This window comes from Anolis sagrei, chromosome 3 (assembly GCF_037176765.1).
Source record: "Anolis sagrei isolate rAnoSag1 chromosome 3, rAnoSag1.mat, whole genome shotgun sequence".
NCBI lineage: Eukaryota > Metazoa > Chordata > Lepidosauria > Squamata > Dactyloidae > Anolis > Anolis sagrei.
The window spans coordinates 148,968,006-148,991,426 of record NC_090023.1 but is presented as its reverse complement, the minus strand read 5'-3'; the positions used below and the strand labels follow the sequence as shown (position 1 = coordinate 148,991,426).

Sequence of the window (23,421 nt, the reverse complement as noted above, 5' to 3'; positions counted from 1 at the left end):
GCCTCCCACAAGGATAATAAAACATCAAAAATTATCAGGGCGTCCCCTGGGCAATGTCCTTGCAGACGGCCAATTCTCTCACAACAGCATGCTTCTGACATGACAAAAAAATAATATGTACAATCAAAGAGCATTTTGAACCTCATCAATGATAGAATTGGGCCAAACTTCCCACACAGAATTATTTATTTTATTTATTTACACCATTTTTACCCCGCCCTTCTCACCCCCGAGGGGGACTCAGGGCGGCTAACACAGGCAAGGGGAGCGAATTCCACAAGCGGGGGACCACCACTGAGAAGGCCCTGTCCCTCATCCCCACCAGACACGTTTGCGACGCTGGTGGGACCAAGAGTAGGGTCTCCCCAGTAGATCTTAAATTACAAGGTGGAATGTAGAGGGAGATACGTTAGGATAAGTAAGCTGGGCCAGAGCCGTATAGGGTTTTATAGGCCAAGACCAGCACTTCTGTTGGACCATGACCAACAGAAAATACTGTTTTCTGATGGTTTTTAGTGGCCCCTTTGACACCCCTTTGCAACCCCCCCCCCCCAGGGGTCCCGACCCCTAGGTTGAGAAACACTGCTTTAACCACTACCCTGCATTATACTATGTGGACGGAAGTCCTGAATTTCACCTAGGGAGACTAACATTGGCAAGACACTATGAGCACTAAGCAGAGGGAATTTATCACAACCCCAGCCAAGACATAAAGTAAAGCTTCCCTTTATGATAGATTTAGAGGCTTTCATGTTGTCCCTTAAGCGAGAATATCTTACTCTTATAGTACGCCTTGTTCAGTGTTGCAGTTTTCCTTTTCTCAGCACCACTTCAGCCCTGCTCTTTGTTCTGCCTTTCCCCTGCTGTCTGTGTTGCAGGAGGAGAAACAGTAAATCCCAGGCGTACTTTGAAACACAGGTAATTATGATCTGCATCTGTTAGTATGATCTTGGCTCCGCTAGGTGGAAGGCATGTTGCCATTGCTGTGATAAATTTGCAGACCTGTTTTCCTGATTTCTTTTTCCCTTGATATTAAACATTCATTGCTTCTAAAAAAAATAATCACACAATCTTAATCGTTGCCACACAAAACCCCCTAGCAAATATATCTCACTGGAATTGAATATAAAGGATTTCAGCAATTATTCAGAGGAAGCAAAATACAAGCGCGGAGAAAGAAATCAAATGGCGGCTCATTTTTTTCGTCTCTCTCTCTCTCTTTCCCTGCGAGTCTGCAGAGACAGGCTGCCTGTGTTTTACAGATTTATAGCAGAGAATTGCTTAACCACAGAGATGGAATCCAAGCCAGGAATATTTATATAGCAGATGAATTTCTTTCTGCGACATTACTGTCCCACCGTTTGGGTACAGACAATCCTCACATTGTGGGCAACTGTCTTTCTTAGGGAAAGATGTTGCCTAACAACCCTGTTCCAGGTTAGCCATCACTGTCCCCTCCGGCTAATACAGCTGGTGAGAAGATTCATCTGCCTTTCTGTGGGTTTTGATTGTAGCAGCAGGAGAGGCAGGAGGCTGAAATTGGCTCAGCACAAACGAAATCTCCATCTTTCTGTGCTTTCTGCTTCTTGTAATGCGCAAAACCCCAAAAGCTAAATTTAAAATGACAATTATAAGCTATTGGTAACTTTGATTTTTAAGGAAAAACTGACATTCTTAAGATGCTGATAGCCAACACGAGTTGGAGCTGGATTTAGGGTTCATCTTCACTGTACAATTGATGCAGTTTGACACCACTTTAACTGCTATGACACATTGCTATGGAATCTTGGGATTTGTGGTCTGGTGAGGCGCTTGCACTCTTTGGTAGAGAAGGCTAAGACCTTGTAAAACTACAGGCTAAGACCTTGTGTACCTGGATTAGTCCTGGAGCAGATTAATGCCAGGCAGGGCTGATCTACCCTTACAACATGGGATGGCTTCCGTGGGACTCCTGTAGGGCTCCATTTCCTAAGCGCATGGAAATGGAGCCTGAAGACGATGTGATAAAGTCCCTGAGTTGATGTGTACCTGGGTTAGTACTGGAGCAGGGCTGATCTGTCTTACCGTCAAGCAGGCCCGTAGCCAGGATTTTGATGGGGGGGGGGGCTGAGCTTGATTCGGGGGGGGGGGGGGGCTGAGTCTGAGTGAAGGAGGGTCTACCCTAGCAAACCTTTTGTATTGTTACTCCAATACCTCCATGCATATGGGATATATTGAGTATGGTGAACAGATCATGATATGAATAAACATAATAGTTTAAATAATGCACCAGTAAGGCCTTCTCGTGGGCCACCATGAGAATTTGGGGAGGGGGGGGGCTGAAGCTCCTCAAGCCCCCCCTCCCCCGGCTACATGCCTGACATCAAGGGGAGACCACCTTGACGTCCCCTATCACCCCCCCCCCCCCCGTGTCATGCCTATCCCCAACCATGACACACCACCTAATTTCTTCTCAGAATGCCTGTCTGCTGAGATAAGAGGGGGGGGGGGGCTTTCCTCACTTACAGCTCCCTTAGCACAACATTGTTCTGACTGATGTCAGCCAGAGATTCTGAGAACAAAGTAGGCAGTGTGTTGTGGTTGGGACAGCCAAGAGGGAGGGGGTAGAGTTCCTGCCCTGTTGGGCAGTAGAGACTCCTTCTGACCTTCAAGGCAGCTGATGGAGACCCTATAAAGACACTGGATTGGGGGCCACATGATCTTCCAGTGTAGAAGGGCCATAGGTTACAAATTATAATACAAAACACCAATCAAGATAACAAATCAGACAATTGAAAAGCAAAAAACATACCTCCACATTATTGCCTGAAAACAATATAGATCAGTTGAAAATATTTACCGGAGTCAGAATAATAGTTAATCAGAAAAGTCAATTGAAGGATGACCTTTGAATTTCATCCAAACAGACCTCTCCAGGAGTCCCTGTGAGACGTCGCTGGAGTCTGCTTGCATGTTTGATCTGACAAGTTTATTTTTCTAGTAAGGCCAAGAAAATTCCAGATTTTACAGTGCCATAAATCTATTCTGAAGTTCCTTTCCCTTGCTGGCAACATCATGTCTGGCTGCCAGCAAAAGGAAGGAAATAAGTCATTTGATGCTTTAAAGATATTGCATAGGGCTGCTAGAGTTTGGTCTAATATCCCTGTTCAGTTTGTAACTCTTTCAGTGTCATTTTGTACAACTAGCCAAAACCTTTCTGATATGAGTCTCCCAAGGATGAAGTTAGGGTAAGGTAAAGGTAGTCCCCTGACATTAAGTCCAGTCATGTCTGACTCTGGGGTGTGGTGCTCATCTCCATTTCTAAGTCAAAGAGCCAGTGTTGTCCATAGACACCTCCAAGGTCATGTGGCCAGCATGACTGCATGGCGCGCCGTTACCTTCCCGCCGGAGCAGTACCTATTGATCTACTCACATTTGTATGTTTTCGAACTGCTAGGTTGGCAGAATCTAGGGCTGACAGCGGAAGCTCACGCCGCTCCCCGGAATCGAACCTGTGACCTTTCAATCAACAAGCTCAGCAGCTCAGTGCTTTAACCCACTGCGCCACCGGGGGCTCCAGTCAGGGTATTTCCCCTTAAATGGCCTCATGGCATAAGATCCTACTATGAGGGCTGTGAAGCTGTGGAAACAGGTTTGGCAAGGATACGGCAGCTGATCCAAGGGTCAATGTTCAGGCCTTGGGACCCTCTGGAAGGCACAAAAACTTGTAAAAGGCAAAAACTTTTGAGTCCCCCCAGGGGCGAGAAAGGCGGTATATAAATACTGTAAATAAATAAATACCTGGAAGTGGTTAGAAGTTCACTTCTGGTTTTGAAAAACTGTTGAGAAGGCTGCACTGCTTTGATTTTCCTTTTGTTTTTATGTTTGTTTGTTTTTTGTTTTGTTTTTTGGCAGAGAGGACAAAAATGAAATCCAGGAATATCCTCCAGGATATACTGTATATACTATTGAACAGTGCAAGGCCCCTTACCACACCTACAAAAAGTGAATTGCTCCTCTTGAAGGCATTTAGAAGAGGTAATTTAGGAAAAAAAAAGAGCAATGTGGACAACTCAAGGGCTGTACAAAAAGACAAAATATGTCCCCACTTTACTTATTTTTAATATTTAATAGCATGCAGTTTTGTTTTCTTTTTGTTTTTTTTGTTTTTTTGTTTGTTTTTTGTTTTGTTTTTTGGCAGAGAGGACAAAAATGAAATCCAGGAATATCCTCCAGGATATACTGTATATACTATTGTATAAATAGAAATTTCAGCAAAAATAAAAATCCCAGAAAACATGGGTCACTTTATTCACAAGCCAGTGTAAGTACAGTACCTTAACTCTTATGAAAAACGGAACCATCTTCTCTTAGTAGAGCATCAAAAGATGAGAGCTTGGCACTGCTTCTGGCCTTTCTGAATGCCTGGACAGAGAAATGGCAACAATGGCCAGGGACAGCTGGCCTTCCGAGGTGGCATTGGTGCTTTCTCTGTAGATGACCCTCAACTTTTCCACGGGTCATATCAAAATCCATAATTTTGGTCATAAAACCTGCTCTTAACTTCCACATGAGGAACTTCTCAGGAGTATATATGGAAAATGTATACAAAAATAGGGCCCCTGCAAAGATAATCAGAGATTCCCATGCTCCAAACTTGATGTGTTTGGATGCTGCTCCTTGAAAGCAGAAAATCTGAAAAGCTCTGTGATGTGCAGCATGTCGGATTCAGAAATCAAACGTTACTAGATGTCAAATAGAGATACAGAGAAGCATTCAGAGAAGATACGTGGGCCCTTTCTACACTGCCATAAAATCCAGATTATCAAAGCAGATAATCCACATTATCTGATTTGAACTGGAGTATTTGAGTCTAATCTGCCAGGTCTGGATAAAATAGTTAAGAGTAGAGACATCAACATGAAGATGTCTCTACACTGAAGATCTGCATAGTTAAAGTAAAGGTATTTCCCATAGTAACAAAGATCAGCAGAGTTAAAGCAATTGTATTCCCCATAGTAATTTATGGATGCAAGAGCTGGACTATAAGGAAGGCTGAGTGAAGGAAGATAGACACTTTAACTGTGGTGCTGGAAGAAAATTCTGAGAGTGCCTTGGACTGCAAGAAGATCAAACCAGCCTATACTCCAGGAAATAATGCCTGACTACTCACTGGAGGGAAGGATATTAGAGGCAAAGATGAAGTACTTTGGCCACATCATGAGAAGACAGGAAAGCTTGAGAAGACAATGATGCTGGTGATAATGGAAGAAAAAGGAAGAGGGGCCGACCAAGGGCAAGATGGATGGATGGTATCCTTGGAGTTACTGGCTTGACCTTGAAGAAGCTGGGGGTGGCCACGGATGACAGGGAGCTCTGATATGGACTGGCCCATGAGGTCAAGAAGAGTCGGAAGTGACTGAACGAATCAACAGCAACAATACTGCTAGATAATCCTGTTCAAAGTAGTGTAGAAGAGGCCTAAAAGATGCCATATTTCGAAATAGAATTGGAAATGGAGAATTTACAGAGAATAATTTGTTTTGTTTTGTTTCTTTCTTTCTTTGTTATTATAATAGATGCAATCTGCTTCAGGTTCTTTATGGGAGGAAATATAAAGTTTTTTTTAAAAAAAATCCAGCATATCTGCAAGGTACTTGGTTGGGTAGAACTACTCCAGCCTACACTCCCATTTGTAGGTTACTATTGCTCATTCCATCTATTTGTGAGCAAGATCTTCTGATTTCCTGTCTCCTCACATTTCCACAGAGAGACTGGGGCTCTCCTCTTTCCCACCACATTACCCTGACATCGGCCCCATTTCCCCCTCTCATTTCTGAGACTTCATAATGAATAATGGCCGTGGGAAGACGCAAGATGAGATTTCATCTATTTCACAGCATAGTTTAGCTTGCACGGTAAGGATAAACTATCTGATCCCTGGTCCCTCTGCGATGGCTTGACCTTTGTGCTAATTTGATTGATTATTTTAAGTGCATTACACTATGCTTAGCCATGTTGACCGTAGCAGGGCTGTATGCTAATGATTTATGGGAGACATCTGGGATTCCATGAGGCAGCATACAGATTATGTCACTGCTATCCGAGAAGGCTCCATTGATCCACCCCATTCCCCAGCAACGAATCGGGGTGTCAAATTCCAGTAAGCCCCAAATTCACCCACCCTAACTTAACAGGTGGCTAGGACCATTCTGGAGCTGACCATATCCTATACACTAGGAATCATATCAAAAACAGCTGAAATGCTTTGTTCCTCATCTTCCACCATCTGAGGCTCTCGATATTGTATTCCTAACTCATAGCAGAGGGGAGATAGTGATCTTTGCCACCTGCCTAAGACCAAATGCCTGGTCATCCATGGTGATGCCGCCGCCACTGCCATTCTGACATATATGTCAAAGGTCTGATCCTACACTATAAAACAAACATGTAAAATAAAACTTGGTGTTTTAAAGAGTATCTGGTGTGATTATTTGGTTATGCAGGCAGTCCCCATGTTACAGACAAGATAGATTCTGTGGGTTTGTTCTTAAGTTGAATTTGTATGTAAGTTGGAGCAGGTACATTTTTAAGTGTAACACCAGCCATCTATCTATCTATCTATCTATCTATCTATCTATCTATCTATCTATCTATCTATCTGTCAGCTTTGATAGCATAGAAAAGCGTTATGCCCTTGTGGTGTCTATTTTACAGTTTGAGACCCTGTTCAGAAGACTTCACATCACTTTCTGTCCCTGTGATAATTAGTTTTTGAAAAATTTGGATTGTTGTGGAAACAAGGAAAGGTGATAAAGCTTCTGTTGAGACATCTTTTCCCCATGATAACTCTTCCAGCAGTGAATTTTCCTTCCAATGAGTAGATTCTTCCCACTTCCTGTTGTCTCACCCCCGTACTAAAGTATGAGTCATATGAAAGTTGGATGTTGGAAACTTGGGAACTGCCTGCATTCTGAATCTTGTCTTAGAAACACAAGCTATTTTCTGAATAGCCGAATGAGGATAGTCCCAGAGTTAACATCCTTTCATTAAAGTGCACTGTGTCCTTCCATAGCATTCTTAATATGACAGGCTATGACCTTGGTCAAGGAGCCATTTTTCTGCTGTCAAGACTTAACTGGGCACATCCATGTTTACGCCCAATACAGCTCTGACAGTAAAAGTCAGGTCAACTTCCTGGGCTCTTCCACAAAGGTACATGAACTGAGGAAGGCACTGATCCATAGTTTACACTATTATCTGCTGCAATTTTATCTGACCTCTATCAACTGCCAGGTCAGTTAACAAACAAACAATGTGGTCAATTAAAGGGACAATATTCTGGGATAAAGGATGATGTAGAAGATGGTCACCCCATAAGTCATCGCACGCCAGCAGATACTGTGCTACAGAATTCGGTTTTAAACCTGACAGGATAGATAGGAAGTCTCTTTAAAGGCAGCACCCCCTAAGAGGGCATAAAGAAGAAAACTACAAGACTGGTATTTTCCTTAATAGCATAGATTTGCTGGAAGCCCCACCAACTGCAAGCAGATGGTATGCCAAGGACATGCAAGCAATATGAACTGATTTGCCAGAGTGTTTTACAGGCATATTTAGCATTCTTGTGGGGAACAGGGTTGCCACAGGATTTTGCTCCAAGCTGGATGGGACAGGAATAAGAGCTGTCCTAATTTAAAAGAACAGTATATGTTCCCAAATCAATATACTATAGTTCTAAATATGAACCTAAAGCAACACATTTCATTTTTCCAACATCCATGCTTGCTCTGGCCCTAGGGAAGGTGCTCAGTTTTTGTTTCAAATTGTGTAACAGCAAATTATATAATAAGATGTCCATCCAAAATACCTTCTTTGACTAATGATGTTTTCCCATGCAGCCTCCCCCCCCCCCCCCCATGTTCGTGCATAAACTACTCTGGCCGCAGTTGCAAAATGGTTGAAGAGCATGTTTTATTTCTATCAAATTCCTCATCTGTGATACTCAATAAGAAGTATTCTAGTTTCCGTTGTATTTTTATTTATTTCTTTTTTTTGTATTTCCTTCCAGTAATTCTTTGCTATTTTGCATGACCACCACATGTGATAATAGGTACCCAATTGAGATTTACACTCTGAAAAAGGCTATCAGTCAAAACCATCACAACATTTGGGATAAGCTGTTTGCAAGAGTAGTCTTCATACATGAGAAATGCAACATCACAATTGCATGCGATTTGGGATTACGGTTCTTAAGCATTTTGGGGGGAAATGCAAAGTGCAGTTTTGCTGCCATATATGAGCTCTTTCTCAAAAAACAATATCCTAGGGTACATCCCTAAATTCCCTAAACATCAAGGAATAATTGAACTGTTCTAAGACAGAGAAGGACAATTGCATATGGTGTCAAGAGACAATTTCCCCTCCAAATTCCTGCAATCATATCCACCCCACTGTAAACCCAAATGTCTTCATTTTCCCCTATAGTAATGGCAACAAGAAGTGCCATCACATCACATCACATTTTGAAAAAGAATGGAAATGAAAGGCTTGGTGTATTGAGGATAGTAGAGTGTGTTGGTGTGTTTTCACATGTTTGGGTGGGGGGGGGTGCTTTCTATAGGGTTTGGGAGCAAATGCATTTAAAAAACAAATTGAAGGGCTAAGAGACTTTTGGAGATCAGTTGGGGGGGGGGGGGGGCTTTGGGAGAGATATCCCAGACTTGTTCAAAAAGGGTTGAAACCAAAATGAGAATTACCAGTTTTGGCTATGCTGAACATCCCATCCTTTTCAAAGAACTGCAGAGAATAGTTTGCAACGACTGACTGCCAGTCTTTCCTTCACTTTGTCTGCCAACAGCAAAAGCTGGCCCCCGGGAGGTCTTTCCCTCCAGATGATGATTTCAGCAACACCTTGCATCAGAGAAAAACATAACTCCCTTAGCAGACTTAAATATTTGTGTTTCCCTGCAAATGTTGGTGACATCATTGACACTCGAGGGCTTGAACTCCACACTTGGCATAGAAAAGCCTTTGCAGTTTTCATTAACTCCCTTCTCTACTAAAAGAGTAGGGAATTAATGATGGAGATGAGTTTCTTAAAAGTGAGGTACTGAAGACACAATTTTGCCAACAAAGGTAAAAGAGAAGAAACCAAAAGAAAGAACTTTCAAATGAACTAAGATTTAAAAGAGACATGTACAAGAAATGGAAAGGGGGGAAATCACCAAAGAGGAATTCAAACAAATAACCAACATATGTAGGGAAAAGGTCCAAAGGACTAAAGCACAAAATGAGCTCAGGCTTGCCAGAGAAATTGAAAACAATAAAAGGGGGTTCTTTGGTTATGTCCGTAGAAAAAGGAAGAACAGAGAAACGGTAGGGTGTCTGCATTGAGAAGATGGAGAAATGCTAACAGGGGATAAGGAAAAGGCAGAGCTGCTCAACAACTTTTTTTGCCTCAGTCTTCTCCCAAAAGGAGATTGGTATTCAACCTGAGCAATACAGAGTGGATGAGGTAATAGGGGAAATGCAACCCAAAATAGGTAAAGAAGTAGTTAATAAATTCCTGGCTATTTAAAAAGAATTCAGATAAGCTACATCCGGGAGTATTGAAGGAACTGGAAGAAGAAATTTCAGAACTACTGGCAATAATCCTTGAGAATTCTTGGAGAACAAGAGAAGTCCCAGCAGACTGGAGGATGACAAACGTTGCCCCTATCTTCAAGAAAGGAAAATAGAGAACGTTGCCCCTATCTTCAAGAAAGGAAAATAGAGAATACCATCCAGTCAGCCTGACATCAATTCCAGGAAAAAAAATCCGGAGCAGATAATTAAGGAGGCAGTCTGCGATCACTTAGAAAAGAATGCTGTGATCAACATGGATTTCTCAAAAACAAGTTGTGCTAAACTAATATTATGTCTTTTTTTATATAGTTACTAGTTTGGTAGATGCAGAGAATGTAGCATATCTTAATTTCAGTATAGTGTTTAACAGGGTCCCCTATGATCTTATTGCAAACAAACTGATAAAATGTGGGCTAGATAATACTACTGCTAAGTGGATCCGTAATTGATTAAGCAACCAAACTTAAAGGGTGCTTACCTACACTTCCTCTTCATTCTGGAGAGAATTTTAAATGTATTTCAGAGGATGTCAGAAGGAAGAGGGAATGCGCTTATTTTCTGTTGCCCTGGAGACTAGGACTCGGAGCAATGGGTTCAAATGATAGGAAATGAGATTCCACCTGAACATTAGGAAGAACTTCCTGACCATATGAGCTGTTTAACAGTGGAATTCAATGCCTCGGAGTGTAGTGGAAGCACCTTCTTTGGAGGCTTTTAAACAGAAACAGGTTACACCAGGGTTGGATGGCCATCTGTAGAGTGGGGGTACTTTGATTGTGCTTTTCTTGCATGGCAGGGGATTGGACTGGATGGCCAATTTGTTCTCTTCCAACTCTATTATTCCATGATTCTTATGTATGACTATTACCTCAGGGGTTCCTGATCGTGATGCCTATTTATGTAACATTGACTATCATGACAGGATTATAAAACGGGGTCTATAATGGTTGTTGTTGTTTATTTGCTCAGTCGCTTTCAACTCTTTGTGACCTCATGGACCAGCCCACGCCAGAGCTCCCTGTCGGCCGTCACCACCTCCAGCTCCTTCAGAGTCGAGCCAGTCATTTCAAGGATACCATCCACCCATCTTGCCCTTGGTTGTCCCCTCTTTCTTTTTCCTTCCATTTCCCCCTGCATCATTGTCTTCCCTAAGCTTTCCTGTCTTCTTGTCTTCTCATGATGTGGTCAAAGTACTTCAGGTCTATAATGTACGAGCAATAAATTCTTAATAGACATGGCCGCAGTAAACAATTGCATTTTGCTGTCTCTCATCTCTCTCACACACATATGGTGAAATGTAGGCTGTAAAAATAGCACATAAAATTTGTAACCAGGAAAGGGAAAATAAACCCAGTCATAGTGCAACAGCTCTGGAAAATTTGCTTCCTGCTTGATTTAGCTGGGTGCTGGCTCAAAACATCTACTTAGGACACTTATGTGGAATGTGAGGTACCCAGTGCTTACAGATTATACTCTGCAAAAATATAGTAATCTTGTACTTGTTTTGTGTGCAAGATTGTTGTTTTCTGCCCAAGATAGATAGAGAGAGAGAGAGAGAGAGAGAGATAAGCAAAGTTGTGGTTTTTTGCTCCAGAAACAGTACAGAAACTGGATTGTCTGGAAACGGCTCACAATGGCACAGGCATGAAAGACTTTACCCCAAGCCTATGCTGAACATTGTCTTGGATGGGCCTAAGAGCAACAGTGGCATAAAATCCTTGAGTCTCGCCCACACAAACCATAGATATTTGTGCACAGAACAATTTTCTAAAACACTTTAGGGCTTTGTAAACATCAGACAAGAACTCAACAGAAACATTCTGTTCCTTACTAATGAGGAGAAAGCTGTTCATCCTCATTTGTGAGGACCAATGAGTCAAATATTCACTTGGTAACACCTATTTATCAGCAAGGCTTCTGGAGCTAAAAACATTCTCCAAATTTCAGATTGGGACTTCCACTCCACAGACTTCAACTGCACTGACAGTTGAATCTTAATGCTACACTTTATATGGAATGTCCTTGAGAAAAGAGCTTGGTTTAGGAGCTCTTGTACTTATTGTCTGGCACTAGCAGCTTGCTCCTCACTGGAGGGGGAAACCACAGAGATCAGAAAATATAGCCCTATAGGGTTGTTGCAGTACTCCCTCTTACTTGAACCTGCATGCTGGGGCTTCTCTTGCTCATCATTCTTTGAAGTAAGAAGAATGATAATCCCTATTATTGCTTAAGGATGATTTCCCCATCTCAATGTCATTAATGCCAACATTTTAAATTACCTAACTGTTCTATTAACAATTTGAAATTTGACTCTGGATCTGCATAGTAAATATTATTTTTGAAAAGAACAAATGAATGGAGGATAATCTGGAAATAGTTTTATCTTAAGAGGATTCACCTGGGACAAATAAAACTTCACTATGGCAAAGCCAATAGGTCTCAGTTTCCTGATACAGAATTAGCTTGGTTAGCCAAAGGGTGCACCTCAGAGTCTAGGCCAGTGGCTCTCAACCTGGGGTCCCCAGATGTTTTTGGCCTACAACTCCCAGAAATCCTAGTAGCTGGTAAACTAGCTGGGATTTCTGGGAGTTGTAGGCCAAAAACATTTGGGGACCCCAGGTTGAGAACCACTGGTCTAGACGCAGCTGCTCTTGTCTTCAGGGCAAGGAAGAGGAACCTCAGAGTAACAATGGTGCCCCGAAGTGCATACGTGTGTTTTATTTCTTTTGACCTCATCAGACAGCCACCAGCTGTTTTTTAGAGGGGTGCGGGGAACTCGGCGCCCCCTTGTCCCGCATCACCCAGCTCCAACTGAGGGCAATCAGATGGGGCAAAGCTTGAGCACATGTAGTGCACATGGCTCTCCCCCCCCCCCCCCATGCAATCCAATGGCAACATAGGAACCCTTCCGTTTTGCCCTGGCAGTGGCATGCACCAGCTCCACCCTCCTTCACCCACAGAGCTATGCTGGTGTCATGTAATGGAAGTCAGCTGGCTCAGTGGGTAACTGGGACTAAATTGGAGCATACTGCCAAATTTAGCCCCGTGTGAAGAGATCCTTTGTTAGACATTGCTCTTTTTTATTTGAATTGCATACTTTATGCATATATGGTTGATGAACAGGCAATTGCACTTAATGGAATTAGCAGCAACTTTCCCACATTGCATCACCACCATCTACCTCTTTTGACATTAAAAGAGACTGTTCATAATTTTCAGGTTGGGCCCTAAAATTTCAAGGCCTAGGCTAGTCTTGATCTGGCAACCCTACATGGCATACTTCTACATTACAGATTTAAACTTGGAATAATTATTGCTCTTATAAGGGACCCTGGAAAACAGCTCTGTCAGAGAAACTGTGGACTTCTTCATGAAGAAAAAACTTGACACCCATACCAAATTACCATTCCCAAGGATTTTTTTCTGTTTAGAATAATGATGGTAGTTAAACTCTGATAAAACTGCTACACTGAGAGATTTAGATTCCAGCTGCTGGAGAGATTTTCTTACAAATAGTTGGCTGCTTAAATAACTCAGCATCCCATGAAATCATCGGTGACTTGACTTTCAAAGCCAGCCAGCCCTGCTTCAGTCATCACTATAGGTTAAGTCATTCTCCTTATATCCCCACAGCACTTCCAACAACCAATAAATTATGATTTTAGGGAGACAATCAGGTTAAGCTGTCAGTCGCCACCATCGGTAATGGCCACAATATGTTCCGTCTGTAGAAAGATGTCATATCAGAAGCATAATGCATTCCCTAAAATGCATGTTGCTAGCCTGGAAAGGGGGGGGGGGACTTCCTAAGAGCCATTTCCTGTGAAAAGTTTCTGGTTTAGTTCTTACTGAGTAGTTGAGTCTAAAACTATGGATTTTGACATGTCCCATGGATTAGTTGAAGGTAAAACATAGGGTTATGGACAGGGGCGGCTCAACCCATTACGCAAAGTAAGCATTCGCAGTATAGTTGATTTTGCCCAGGGGCGCTCTTGAGGCGCTCTTGGGGGAAAATAGACCTTGACATATGCGAGTTGTAGTTACTGGGATGTATAGTTCACCTACAATCAAAGAACATTCTGAACTCAACCAATGATGGAACTGAACTAAATATGGCACACAGAACTCCCACGGTGAACAGAAAATATATATCAGTGATTGGTTGGGGGAGGGGGCACCAAATTACTGTTTGCTTACCGTCGAAAATTACCTAGGGCTGCCTCTGGTTATGGAACAAAAGATGTAAATAATGAAACAACAGGAAACAATGCCGAAGAATTTACAAATTTCCAACAAGCATAACTGTTTGTGCTCTCCCTGAAGACTGGCTGGATGAGAAGCTATAATAAATGGTTGCATTTGCAATTGTGGCAAAGGTGCCATGATTATAAATGTGAATACCAAATAGCTATGTCTAGTTCAGAACATCATGATAGCTCAGGCATGGGCAAACTTTGGCCTTCTGGGTGTTTTGGACTTCAACTCCCACAATTCCTAACAGCCTACCAGCTTTTAGGAATTGTGGGAGTTGAAGTCCAAGACACCCAGAGGGCCAAAGTTTGCCCTTTCCTGTGATAGCCTCACAGGATGCGAGCCAGAACTTTGTGCAATTGAATTCTAGTTTCCTTTGGAACTTGAAAAGATATTTCTAAGAAGAATGAATATGATAAATAGGCTGAAACCAACTAAACCAAGTAGTGATTGGATAATGCTCTGGGTCACAGAGCATCCTACTCATTTATGGAACTGAGGTTCATAGTTGAAAGGATTCCCCAGGGGCCATTTAGTCTATGTCATGATAACCATTCATGATTTTAAAAGACATCCCCATGTTTCTGCTTTCTTTTTTTAGTTCCAAGTTCGCATGTGGAGATGGAGATGAAGAAATGCCACCACGTGCTATGTTGCAAAGGACTTGCTGGGACCTATAATAAAATAAACTTTCCCAAGCTCTCCTTCCAGCCACTATTGTCACTTTTACCCCCATAAATCAAAGTGGGATGCAAGAGCTGTCCAAAACAGGTTTAGCATAGTTGTTGGAGTTATCAGAATCCCCAAAATCTTTTTATTGCTAAGACATCAGGCTATTGCTCATGGTTCACTCATTTATTGATGGCAGTACATCAGTGGTTCCCAACCTTTTTTTTACCAGAGACCACTTTGACCAGGGTCCACTTTGACCAGGGTCCACTCTCCAACATTAGTCCCAAAATGGTTACGAATCAGTTTTTGGTCAGTTTTAGATTTGTTTTGGTTATTTGGGGTGCTAATTCAAAAAATTGCATTGGTTAGACCACATCAGCTTTAGTTTCTGATACAGAACATATGCCATCCAGTAATCACCTTATGCTCGCCCACAGAAAACCCATATTTCATAAGCCTTGGCACTATATGAGGGTTTTGCAAGACCGGTCACTCTGGTTGCAATGGTGTAGTAATGGTGAGGCCCTGAACCATATTTTAGTTATTGCAGACCACTGGTGGTCCACAGACCACAGGTTGGGAACCACTGCAGTACACTAAAGTTGCCTGACTGAAAGTGCCATGGTCATCCAATGCAATTCATTGCTGAATGAAAATTTGACCCAGGATTTTCTAGTCTAAATTGGACAACCAGGCCACAGTCTCTGCCCCCATCACTCTCTTCCTCTGTGTCTCTCTTTTGCTCTTTTGTTATTCAGAATGTCTTGGGATTCTCTGCATGGTGATGATTTGCGGCGCCCCAGAATACGAGCAGCTTCAACCCCCACTTCCAGCAGCCAGACAGGATCTGAGACACCAGAACTGGGAGCGCTCCAGCGCATGCTGTGGACACCCATACCCTTACATGGCAATGTCAATGAAGTCTGGCCTAATCTCTATATTGGAGATCTGTAAGTAATGGGACCACACCGCTTATAGTTAACATTCATCCTACTATAATATTATTATAAAGCAGGTAGATTTATTCTATCAGCATCTCTATTTCCTCTTGATTTTCATCGTACATTAGTGGTGAGCAACTATGGTACCTTCTCTTGTTGGATTTTTACATTTCTTGCATGGTACCATATTGGAAAAAAAAATGGGTATAAAGCTTGTATTTTAAAATCACATAATTCTGCATTCAACATTTGACACACAATTCAGAACCACTTAAGGATCAAGAAGGAAAGTTTCTTGAGCATAGTGTTTTGAGTGATGGTGGGGCCCGAGAAACTGTAGGTACACAGCTGCATTTGGGGGCTTATGCTTGTTACTTTGCATTTGAATGAGGAGCAGAGCACCAATCAGGAAACCAGAATTTGAAAAACTAAATTTTCTGCACTATAGCTCACAAAGTATTACCACTAGTATGTAGTATTACCACTGATTAGGATAGATACAGAACTTTGGGAGTTAGATTATTTCCAAAACTAATTATCATTGACTAAGACCATATGCTTTTGTAGTTTTAACCCCAATTGTCTTTAATATTGATTATGTTTAATACTGTTTTTGTATTTGTATATTTTAAGTTGTATTGTGTGCTTTTAATTGTGAGCTGCTTTGAGTCTCTGTATGGAGAGAAAAAGTGGGGTATTATTATTATTAATAATAATAACAACAACAACAACAACAACAATAACCACCACCATCACCACCACCTTACTGGGATCTGCACACATTATTCACCGATACATCACACATTCCTAGACACTTGGGAAGTGTCCAACATGTGATCCCATACAACAGCCAACAGAGTGTCTGCTGTGGACTCATGTTGTTGTGTTTCAAATAATCATCATCATCATCATCATCATCATCATAATCATATGCTCTGGTTCAGGATTATAGGCCACCAGGTGCACCATCATTTCCACCAGCTTCTTTACTTTCACTACATTGCTATTTTCTTTTTCCTGCCTGTCCTGAATGTGCTTAGTTCTCATTGGGTGGCTTTTGTTCTAAAGCCCTTCCACACAGGCATATAACCAAAAATATCAAGACAGATCCACCATATCTGCTTTCAACTGGATTATCTGAGTCCATGCTGCGATATAATCAAATTCAATGTGAATTTTATACAACTGTGTGAAAACGGCCTTAGTTGCTTATTGGGTGATGTTGGACCTCTGCCCTATTAGACTTTATTTTAAATATATATTTCTGCAGCAATCTTAGTTCTAATAAAGTGCTTATGGGGCTTGATGTTGGAGATTTCCTAATCTGGGAAGGCACATCGGAACAGCCAGGTCTTCAAGTTCTTTCTGAAGACTGCCAGGGTAGGGGCCTGTCTAAGATCTTTGGGGAGGATAAGGATACTTAAATGATAATGGATGAAAGAATTAGTCCTCCCGGTTATTATGCCCTCAAGTTGTGATAGTAGAAAGGTAGCCTGTCCTGTCCTCGATAGCCTGTTTAAGAATTGCTTCACTAGGCTAAAGATAGATTTACCTCCCCAAATAAGAACATGGGGTAAGGAAACTGACCACAGTTTATTTTGTGTATTTTTTTGTGTACCAGACAACAACTTGAAGGAAAAAGACCTAATACAGCATTGTGACTGACAGTCATCCTTGGGGTCAGCAGCATCCACATTGTAATTTTGAGGGGCTATTTTCTTTAAATACATAAAGGCTTTGGAACATTGATGGCTCAGATCTAAGTCACAGAATCAGAGTGATACCCATCCCCATTTCTTTAGTTACCTTCCATTTTTCTTCCTTATTGGAGCTGTTTAAAATTATGCCTTCAATATCTCAATTTTAAGAAATATCATCATGAGCTCTTGTGTCTTTGATATTTCTGACCATAGGATCATACCCACTGTTTCCTTCAGTTGAGTGAAATCAACGTTCTTTAAGTCTAGAATATTTCTTTGGCTATGCTTGGCTTCCCTTTTCATCTATATAACAAACTCCAGGAAAACATGGTCACTTTGATCTAATGATCCCAAAACCATTAACCAAGTCACCACTATTGGTTAGGTTCAGATCTAAAATAGCTGATCCCCTTCTTGCCTTCTCCACCTTCAGGACAACAAAATTGTTTGCAAGGCAAGCCAGAAATCTGTTGGACCTTATATTCTTGGCAAAGTTTGTTTTCCACCAAATATATGAAAAGTTGAAACTCCTGTTACTACTACATCTCTATGTGGTCATCTGTTTCAGGAAGGTAACATCCAAATCCTCAACTTGGCCTCCACAATGACACCCCTGTTCTTTCTCTCCCCCTTAATTTTTAACCAGATACTCTCAACCTGGCTTCCAGGAGTCTTGGAGCTCTCCTCAACTGTATCTTTGACATATAATAGCATTCCTCCTCCTTTTCTGTTTTGTCTATTTCTCTGAAATATATTATGTCCCTCTATTAATAAATTTAAATCATGAGATTCATCCCACTATGTTTCAGTGATGCCTATATAATATTTGCTTTGCTGTGTAACAGTTCAAGTTCATCTTATTTATTTCCCATGTCATGTGCATTAGTGTAGAGATGTCTAAGTTCATGGGCCATCCATCCTAGCTATTTACTTAGTTTTTTCTCCCAGTGTTGGATTTGTGTATTGTACGTTAATAAGTTATGCAAGTGGCATTAGGTTCTTTAAAATGAAACTAGTCATAGAGATGCCTTGATCATCACAGAAGCAGTCTCTAACTGTGACAGTTTTCTAACAGTACCAATAATTCAGCACCAAATAAGTTTCAGGAGAGAAAAAAAAATGAAATGGACTAGCTGTCTTGTAAAACAACTCAGAGGTGCCATAATTTTGTTTTTACTTAGGAAAAATGAATTTTTCACCCAACATGAAGAAGGAAGTACATTTTTGCCATTGTCTAGACCAGGAAAAGGTCCACACTTTTTCCAAACCTTTGTTTTTTCATAATCTATATTTTTCTATATTATGATTTTTCAATTTAGTTTCAGGTGCATATTATTTAATTTTTCAACATTTAGGTTGATACCTTTAAAGGCACTAGAACCCATTTGCTCTTGGAAGCTAAGCAAGATCAGACCTGGTTCTTGAATGTTAGATTGTCAAGAAATACAGAAGCTTTAGGCTATATTTCAGGTGAATGCAATGAGAAACCATCTCTATTGCTTGCCTAAGAAAACCTGATGAAATTCACAGGGTTACTATAAGAAGACAAGTGTCTTGAAGACACATACACAGATACAAACGAAGCCCTCTTTCTTTGCAGATATATAGCCCGTAACATTGAACAGCTTCGTCAAATGGGAATCACCCATATTGTGAATGCTGCTGCTGGAAGATTTCACATTGACACTGGAGCCAAATTCTATAAAGACCTGCCAGTGGACTACTTTGGAGTTGAAGCAGATGATGATCCAAAGTTCAATCTTAGTATTTACTTCCACTCAACTGCTAAATATATCCGAGCAGCACTGAACACACCAAAAGGTAAATATAATGAGCATGACAATGTTATCTCAGGTATCTAGACACTTGAGCAGCCATTTCTTATGTAATGTGGATGTAAATTGCTGTACATGACATTAACAGAATGGAATACAGTTTTATTCAGAAAATAAACACCTATGTTCACACATAACATGCCCATTCTGTCACATCACAAAATTATATACTATCATTCCTCTATTAATTTGTAGTTCCATCCTTTGAAATCCTGGGATATGTAGTTTAGGAAGTGGAAGTTTCTCAACCAGAAACCCCCTCTAGTTCTTCTGACTAAACTACAAACCCCTGGTTTCCATAGGATGCAACAAGGTAGGTAAAGTGGAACAACACAAAACGTATAATGTAGTATGAATGGATCTCAGATTCTACCTTCTCCTTCTCCTCCCTTCAGTGGTTTTTCTGCGTTTTACTGCACAAAGGTAAAGAATAATAGTTAATTGAACATGTTTGGGACAAGTTGAGCTAGAAAAAAAAAGTGAGCTGTTAACTGTCTTCTGATGCAAATATTAAACCGTGAAATAAAACTGAAGCTTTCTTAGTTAGATGTTTCCATTTTTAGTTTCTGAGTTTTTAATATCTAGTAGAATACATGAACTTAATGGCTCCCTGGTGATGCAGCGGGTTAAACTACTGACCTGCTGAACTTGCTGACTGAAAGGTCGGCAGTTTGAATCCAGGAAGCGGGATGAGCTCCTGCTGTTAGCCCCAGCTTCTGTCAGCCTAGCAGTTCAAAAACATGCAAATGGGAGTAGATCAATAGGTCCCGCTTCTGCGGGAAGGTAATGGCATTCCATGCAATCATGCTGGCTACATGACCTTGGAGGTGTCTACAGACAATGCCGGCTCTTCGGCTTAGAAATTTAGATGAGCACCACCCCCCAGAGTTGGATATGACTAGACTTAATGGCAGGAGAAACCTTTATCTTTACCTTTTACATGCAATAAAATGAAATTTAAAATATTGAATTCAGAAACTTGGAATCAACCTAGTTGTGAATATTCAACAATTGTCCTAACTCTGACCTTAAAACAAATTTGTTCCTAAATACATTTAGGGAAGGTTTTTTTTTACTGCCTAGATCAGTGTTTCTCAACCTGGGGGTCGGGAGGGAGTGTCAGAGGGGTCACAAAAGAGCAGCAGAAAACACAATATTTTCTATTGGTCATGGGGGTCCTGTGTGGGAAGTTTGGCCCAATTCTATGGCTGGTAGGTAAATCTTAGTAACTACAACTCCCAAATTTCAAGGTCTATTTTCTCCAAATTCCATCTGTGTTTACATTTGGGCATATGGAGTATTCGTGCCAAGTTTGGTCCAGATCCATCATTGTTTGAGTCCACAGTGCTCTCTGGGTGTAGGTAAACTATAACTCCAAAACTCAAGGTCAATGCCCACAAAAGCCTTCCAGTATTTTCTGTTGGTCATGGGAGTTCTGTGTGCCAAGTTTGGCTTGATTCCATTGTTCATGGAATTCAGACTGCTCTTTGATTGTAGGTTAAGTATAAATCCCAGCAACTACAACTCTCAAATGATTAAATGAACCCCAACCCCCCTACAACCCCATCAGTATTCAAATCTGGGCGTATCAGGTATTTGTGCCTAATGCTGCTCAGCAAATGAAAATCTATCCCACATACCAGATATTTACACTATGATTCATAACAGTAGCAAAACTAGTTATGAAGTAGCAATGAAAATAATTTTATGGTTGGGGGTCACTGCAACATGGTGCACTGTATTAAGGGGTTGCGGCATTAGGAAGGTTGAGAACCACTGGCCTAGATGTCTCATTTGTGGCTTCTTAGGTAGTTATATTTAGGAACCAGACTCGGGTTTCTACTACTGACAGATGACCCCAAAGGCATCAGTTCTCATTTGACCTAACTAGCCAGGAACCTCCACTGAGCAGGTGGCTATAATATCATTTTCAACTCTGTTACTGTATATTTTGGCGTTTTGCAGAAGAGATTGAGCAAGAAGGATAAAACTTTGCTACCATGACTTTATAACAAAAAAAAAAAGTATTCTGGGTCCATTTTTCTGACCTAAACCATTTCATTCCAGGAGTCAGGTCTATTGCTAATTGCATGTTCAGGGTCAAGATCAGCAAGGCAATAAAACTAAAGATGGGAAATATAACTCAATTTTTGGGTACAAAAATGTCCATAACTTTATTTGGTTGCAACTGTAGCCTGCCTTCTCCCCTCCTTGCTCCCACCACGCATTCGCAGTTGAATAGAGTAGCCAGTGGCAATGAGCACAATACCTATACAGTGTTCCCTCACTGTATCGTTCCAGTGTTACGTTCCAGGACCACCTGCAATAAGTGAAAATCCGCAAAGTAGAGACGCTATATTATTTTAATATCATTTTAATATTTATACATTTTTTAGTAGTTCTACACTTTTTAAAGTCTTTATAAACTTAAAATAAACCTTATTTCTCTTTTACTCCTTCTCCTCTTCCTCCTTCCCCGTCTCCCTGTCAGTGCAGTGGCTGCGAAGGAAGGAAGGAAGGAAGGAAGGAAGGAAGGAGAGAAGGAAGGAAGGAAGGAAGGAAGGAAGGAAGGAAGGAAGGAAGGAAGGAAGGAAGGAAGGAAGGGAAGCAAGCCCTCCCTGCCTTTACCTTCCCTGGGTGAAGAGAGAGAGCGAAGGGAAGGCCCTTCAAGGCTGGAGGGAGGGAGGACTGAGGAGGGAAAGTGCCTCGGGGAGCGGTGGTGGCAAAAACCTGCAAAACAGTGAAAATACCACAATATATATTTAAAATTAATATTTATTGAAAAACCACAAAATAGCGAGTCCGCTAAAAGCGAACCGCGAAGCAGCGAGGGAACACTGATTTCCCATATCCAATGCTTTTGATGAAGAACTATATGCACAGTAACTATTAGTATGACCAGTTGTTCCCCTTGCATTGTATTGACTCTTTAAAATGCCAGCCTGGTGATACCTTGACTTAAGAGTGCAACAGGTTCCATTGTGAGCTCTTAACTCAATATGCTCTTATCTCAAAGCAAAATTCCCATTGAAATGCATCAAAATGCTATTAGTCAGTTCCAGGCCCCCAAGCCTCCCCCCATGTTTTTTGTTACATGTTTTAAAATAAGAAAATGCATTTTATAGATAACAAATAATGTATAATTGCACATTTACATGGAACAATAAAAAAGATCAGCTTTAAAACGGTAGAAACACGAAGTTGTGGCAAGGAAGCACATTTAAAGCAACAATATGTTGGTTGGCCAGTGTAACAGCAAGGCAATATCTGAACATTCACATGGAACAATAATAATTATAAAGAAATATCAACTTTAAAATGTTAGAAGCACAAAGTGTTAGAAGCATCATTTCTTTCATTCTGTCCTCATTCCAGCCTCCCTCTCACTCTTGCTCTCTCTCTTCATGAAGTCAAACATACCAGGAATCAAAAGCACACAAAATCAACTAACCCAAAATTCCTCAAAGCAGACAAGAGCAAAGTGGACAGCAATCTCCCAAAGTGGACAAGAGCAGGAGGCAGGAGGCATGGAGGCTGCTCCCTTGAAGCCTTAAGGCCCTGTACTCTCAAGCTAGCAAAACCTGGGCCGAGCACAGCTCTTAACTCAAAATGCTCTTAAGTTGGGATGCTCTTAAGTCAGGGTTCCATTGGGCATGTTTATATGAAATGAAGGCAAAATCCAGGAGAAGCTTTATATCATTTTTCCTTCATTTTGTCTTTATGAGTGTACAACCAAAATTTCTATCATATTATACAGGATGAGGCAGCATAACTTCCTTTTTTTAAATGCGCGCCATTCAGTCAGTTGAAGACGTAGTGGAGCGCTAGTGGTTTCGTTCGAGAGGCGGGAGTATACAGTTTTGTCCTGACACAGTTCAGTCACCATCATGCGTTGGAACAGTGAGGAGCGTGCCTTTTCCGTTGAGGCCTACTTTTCAAGCAGATTTGGAGTGGCCGGCCCACTCTCCAGATTTGGCCCCTTGTGATTTTTTCTATGGGGTTTTTTTGAAATCCCGTGTTTGTGCGAACCGTCCAAGGACCCTAGAAGATTTGAAGACCAACATCCAGGAAGAAATTGCCAACATAACACCTGCTATGCTGGAAAGAGTCATAGCAAACGCCAGAAATCAGTTTAATCAGTGTATGGAGAATGGAAAATAAGGGATGTCACCTACCTAATTTGATCTTCAAAACTACGTAAAACAAAACTTTAGGTATGCGCCTACATTATAAAAATAAAAAATAAAAATTTCTGATTCATACAATGGGTTTTATTAAGTTTTGAAAAAAGGAAGTTATGTTGCCTCACCCTGTATAATACAATAATTTAAAAACCACACCTAATGCAGGCTGTAACCCCACACCCTGATCTGCCTTCCGACTGACCAGGAGTACCTCTGTTTTTGTCTGGATTTA

At 41.2% G+C, this 23,421-nt stretch overlaps 1 protein-coding gene across 3 annotated transcripts in view; it reads left to right on the top strand.

Annotated features, from left to right (window-relative positions):
• LOC132771299 (dual specificity protein phosphatase 13B-like) overlaps window positions 1-23,421 on the top strand; it is a 33,037-nt gene that overhangs the window by 8,852 nt on the left and 764 nt on the right. The window contains exons 1-3 of one of the 3 annotated variants that reach the window (XM_060769126.2): window positions 836-918; window positions 15,288-15,479; window positions 18,771-18,991. In XM_060769126.2, the coding sequence (XP_060625109.1) occupies window positions 15,289-15,479; window positions 18,771-18,991 (412 nt within the window). In that variant the 5' untranslated portion in view covers window positions 836-918; window position 15,288. Of the gene's footprint in view, window positions 1-835; window positions 919-5,661; window positions 5,898-15,287; window positions 15,480-18,770; window positions 18,992-23,421 lie in introns of those variants that run through there. The other 2 variants (XM_067466956.1, XM_067466955.1) reach the window with 2 other exon arrangements.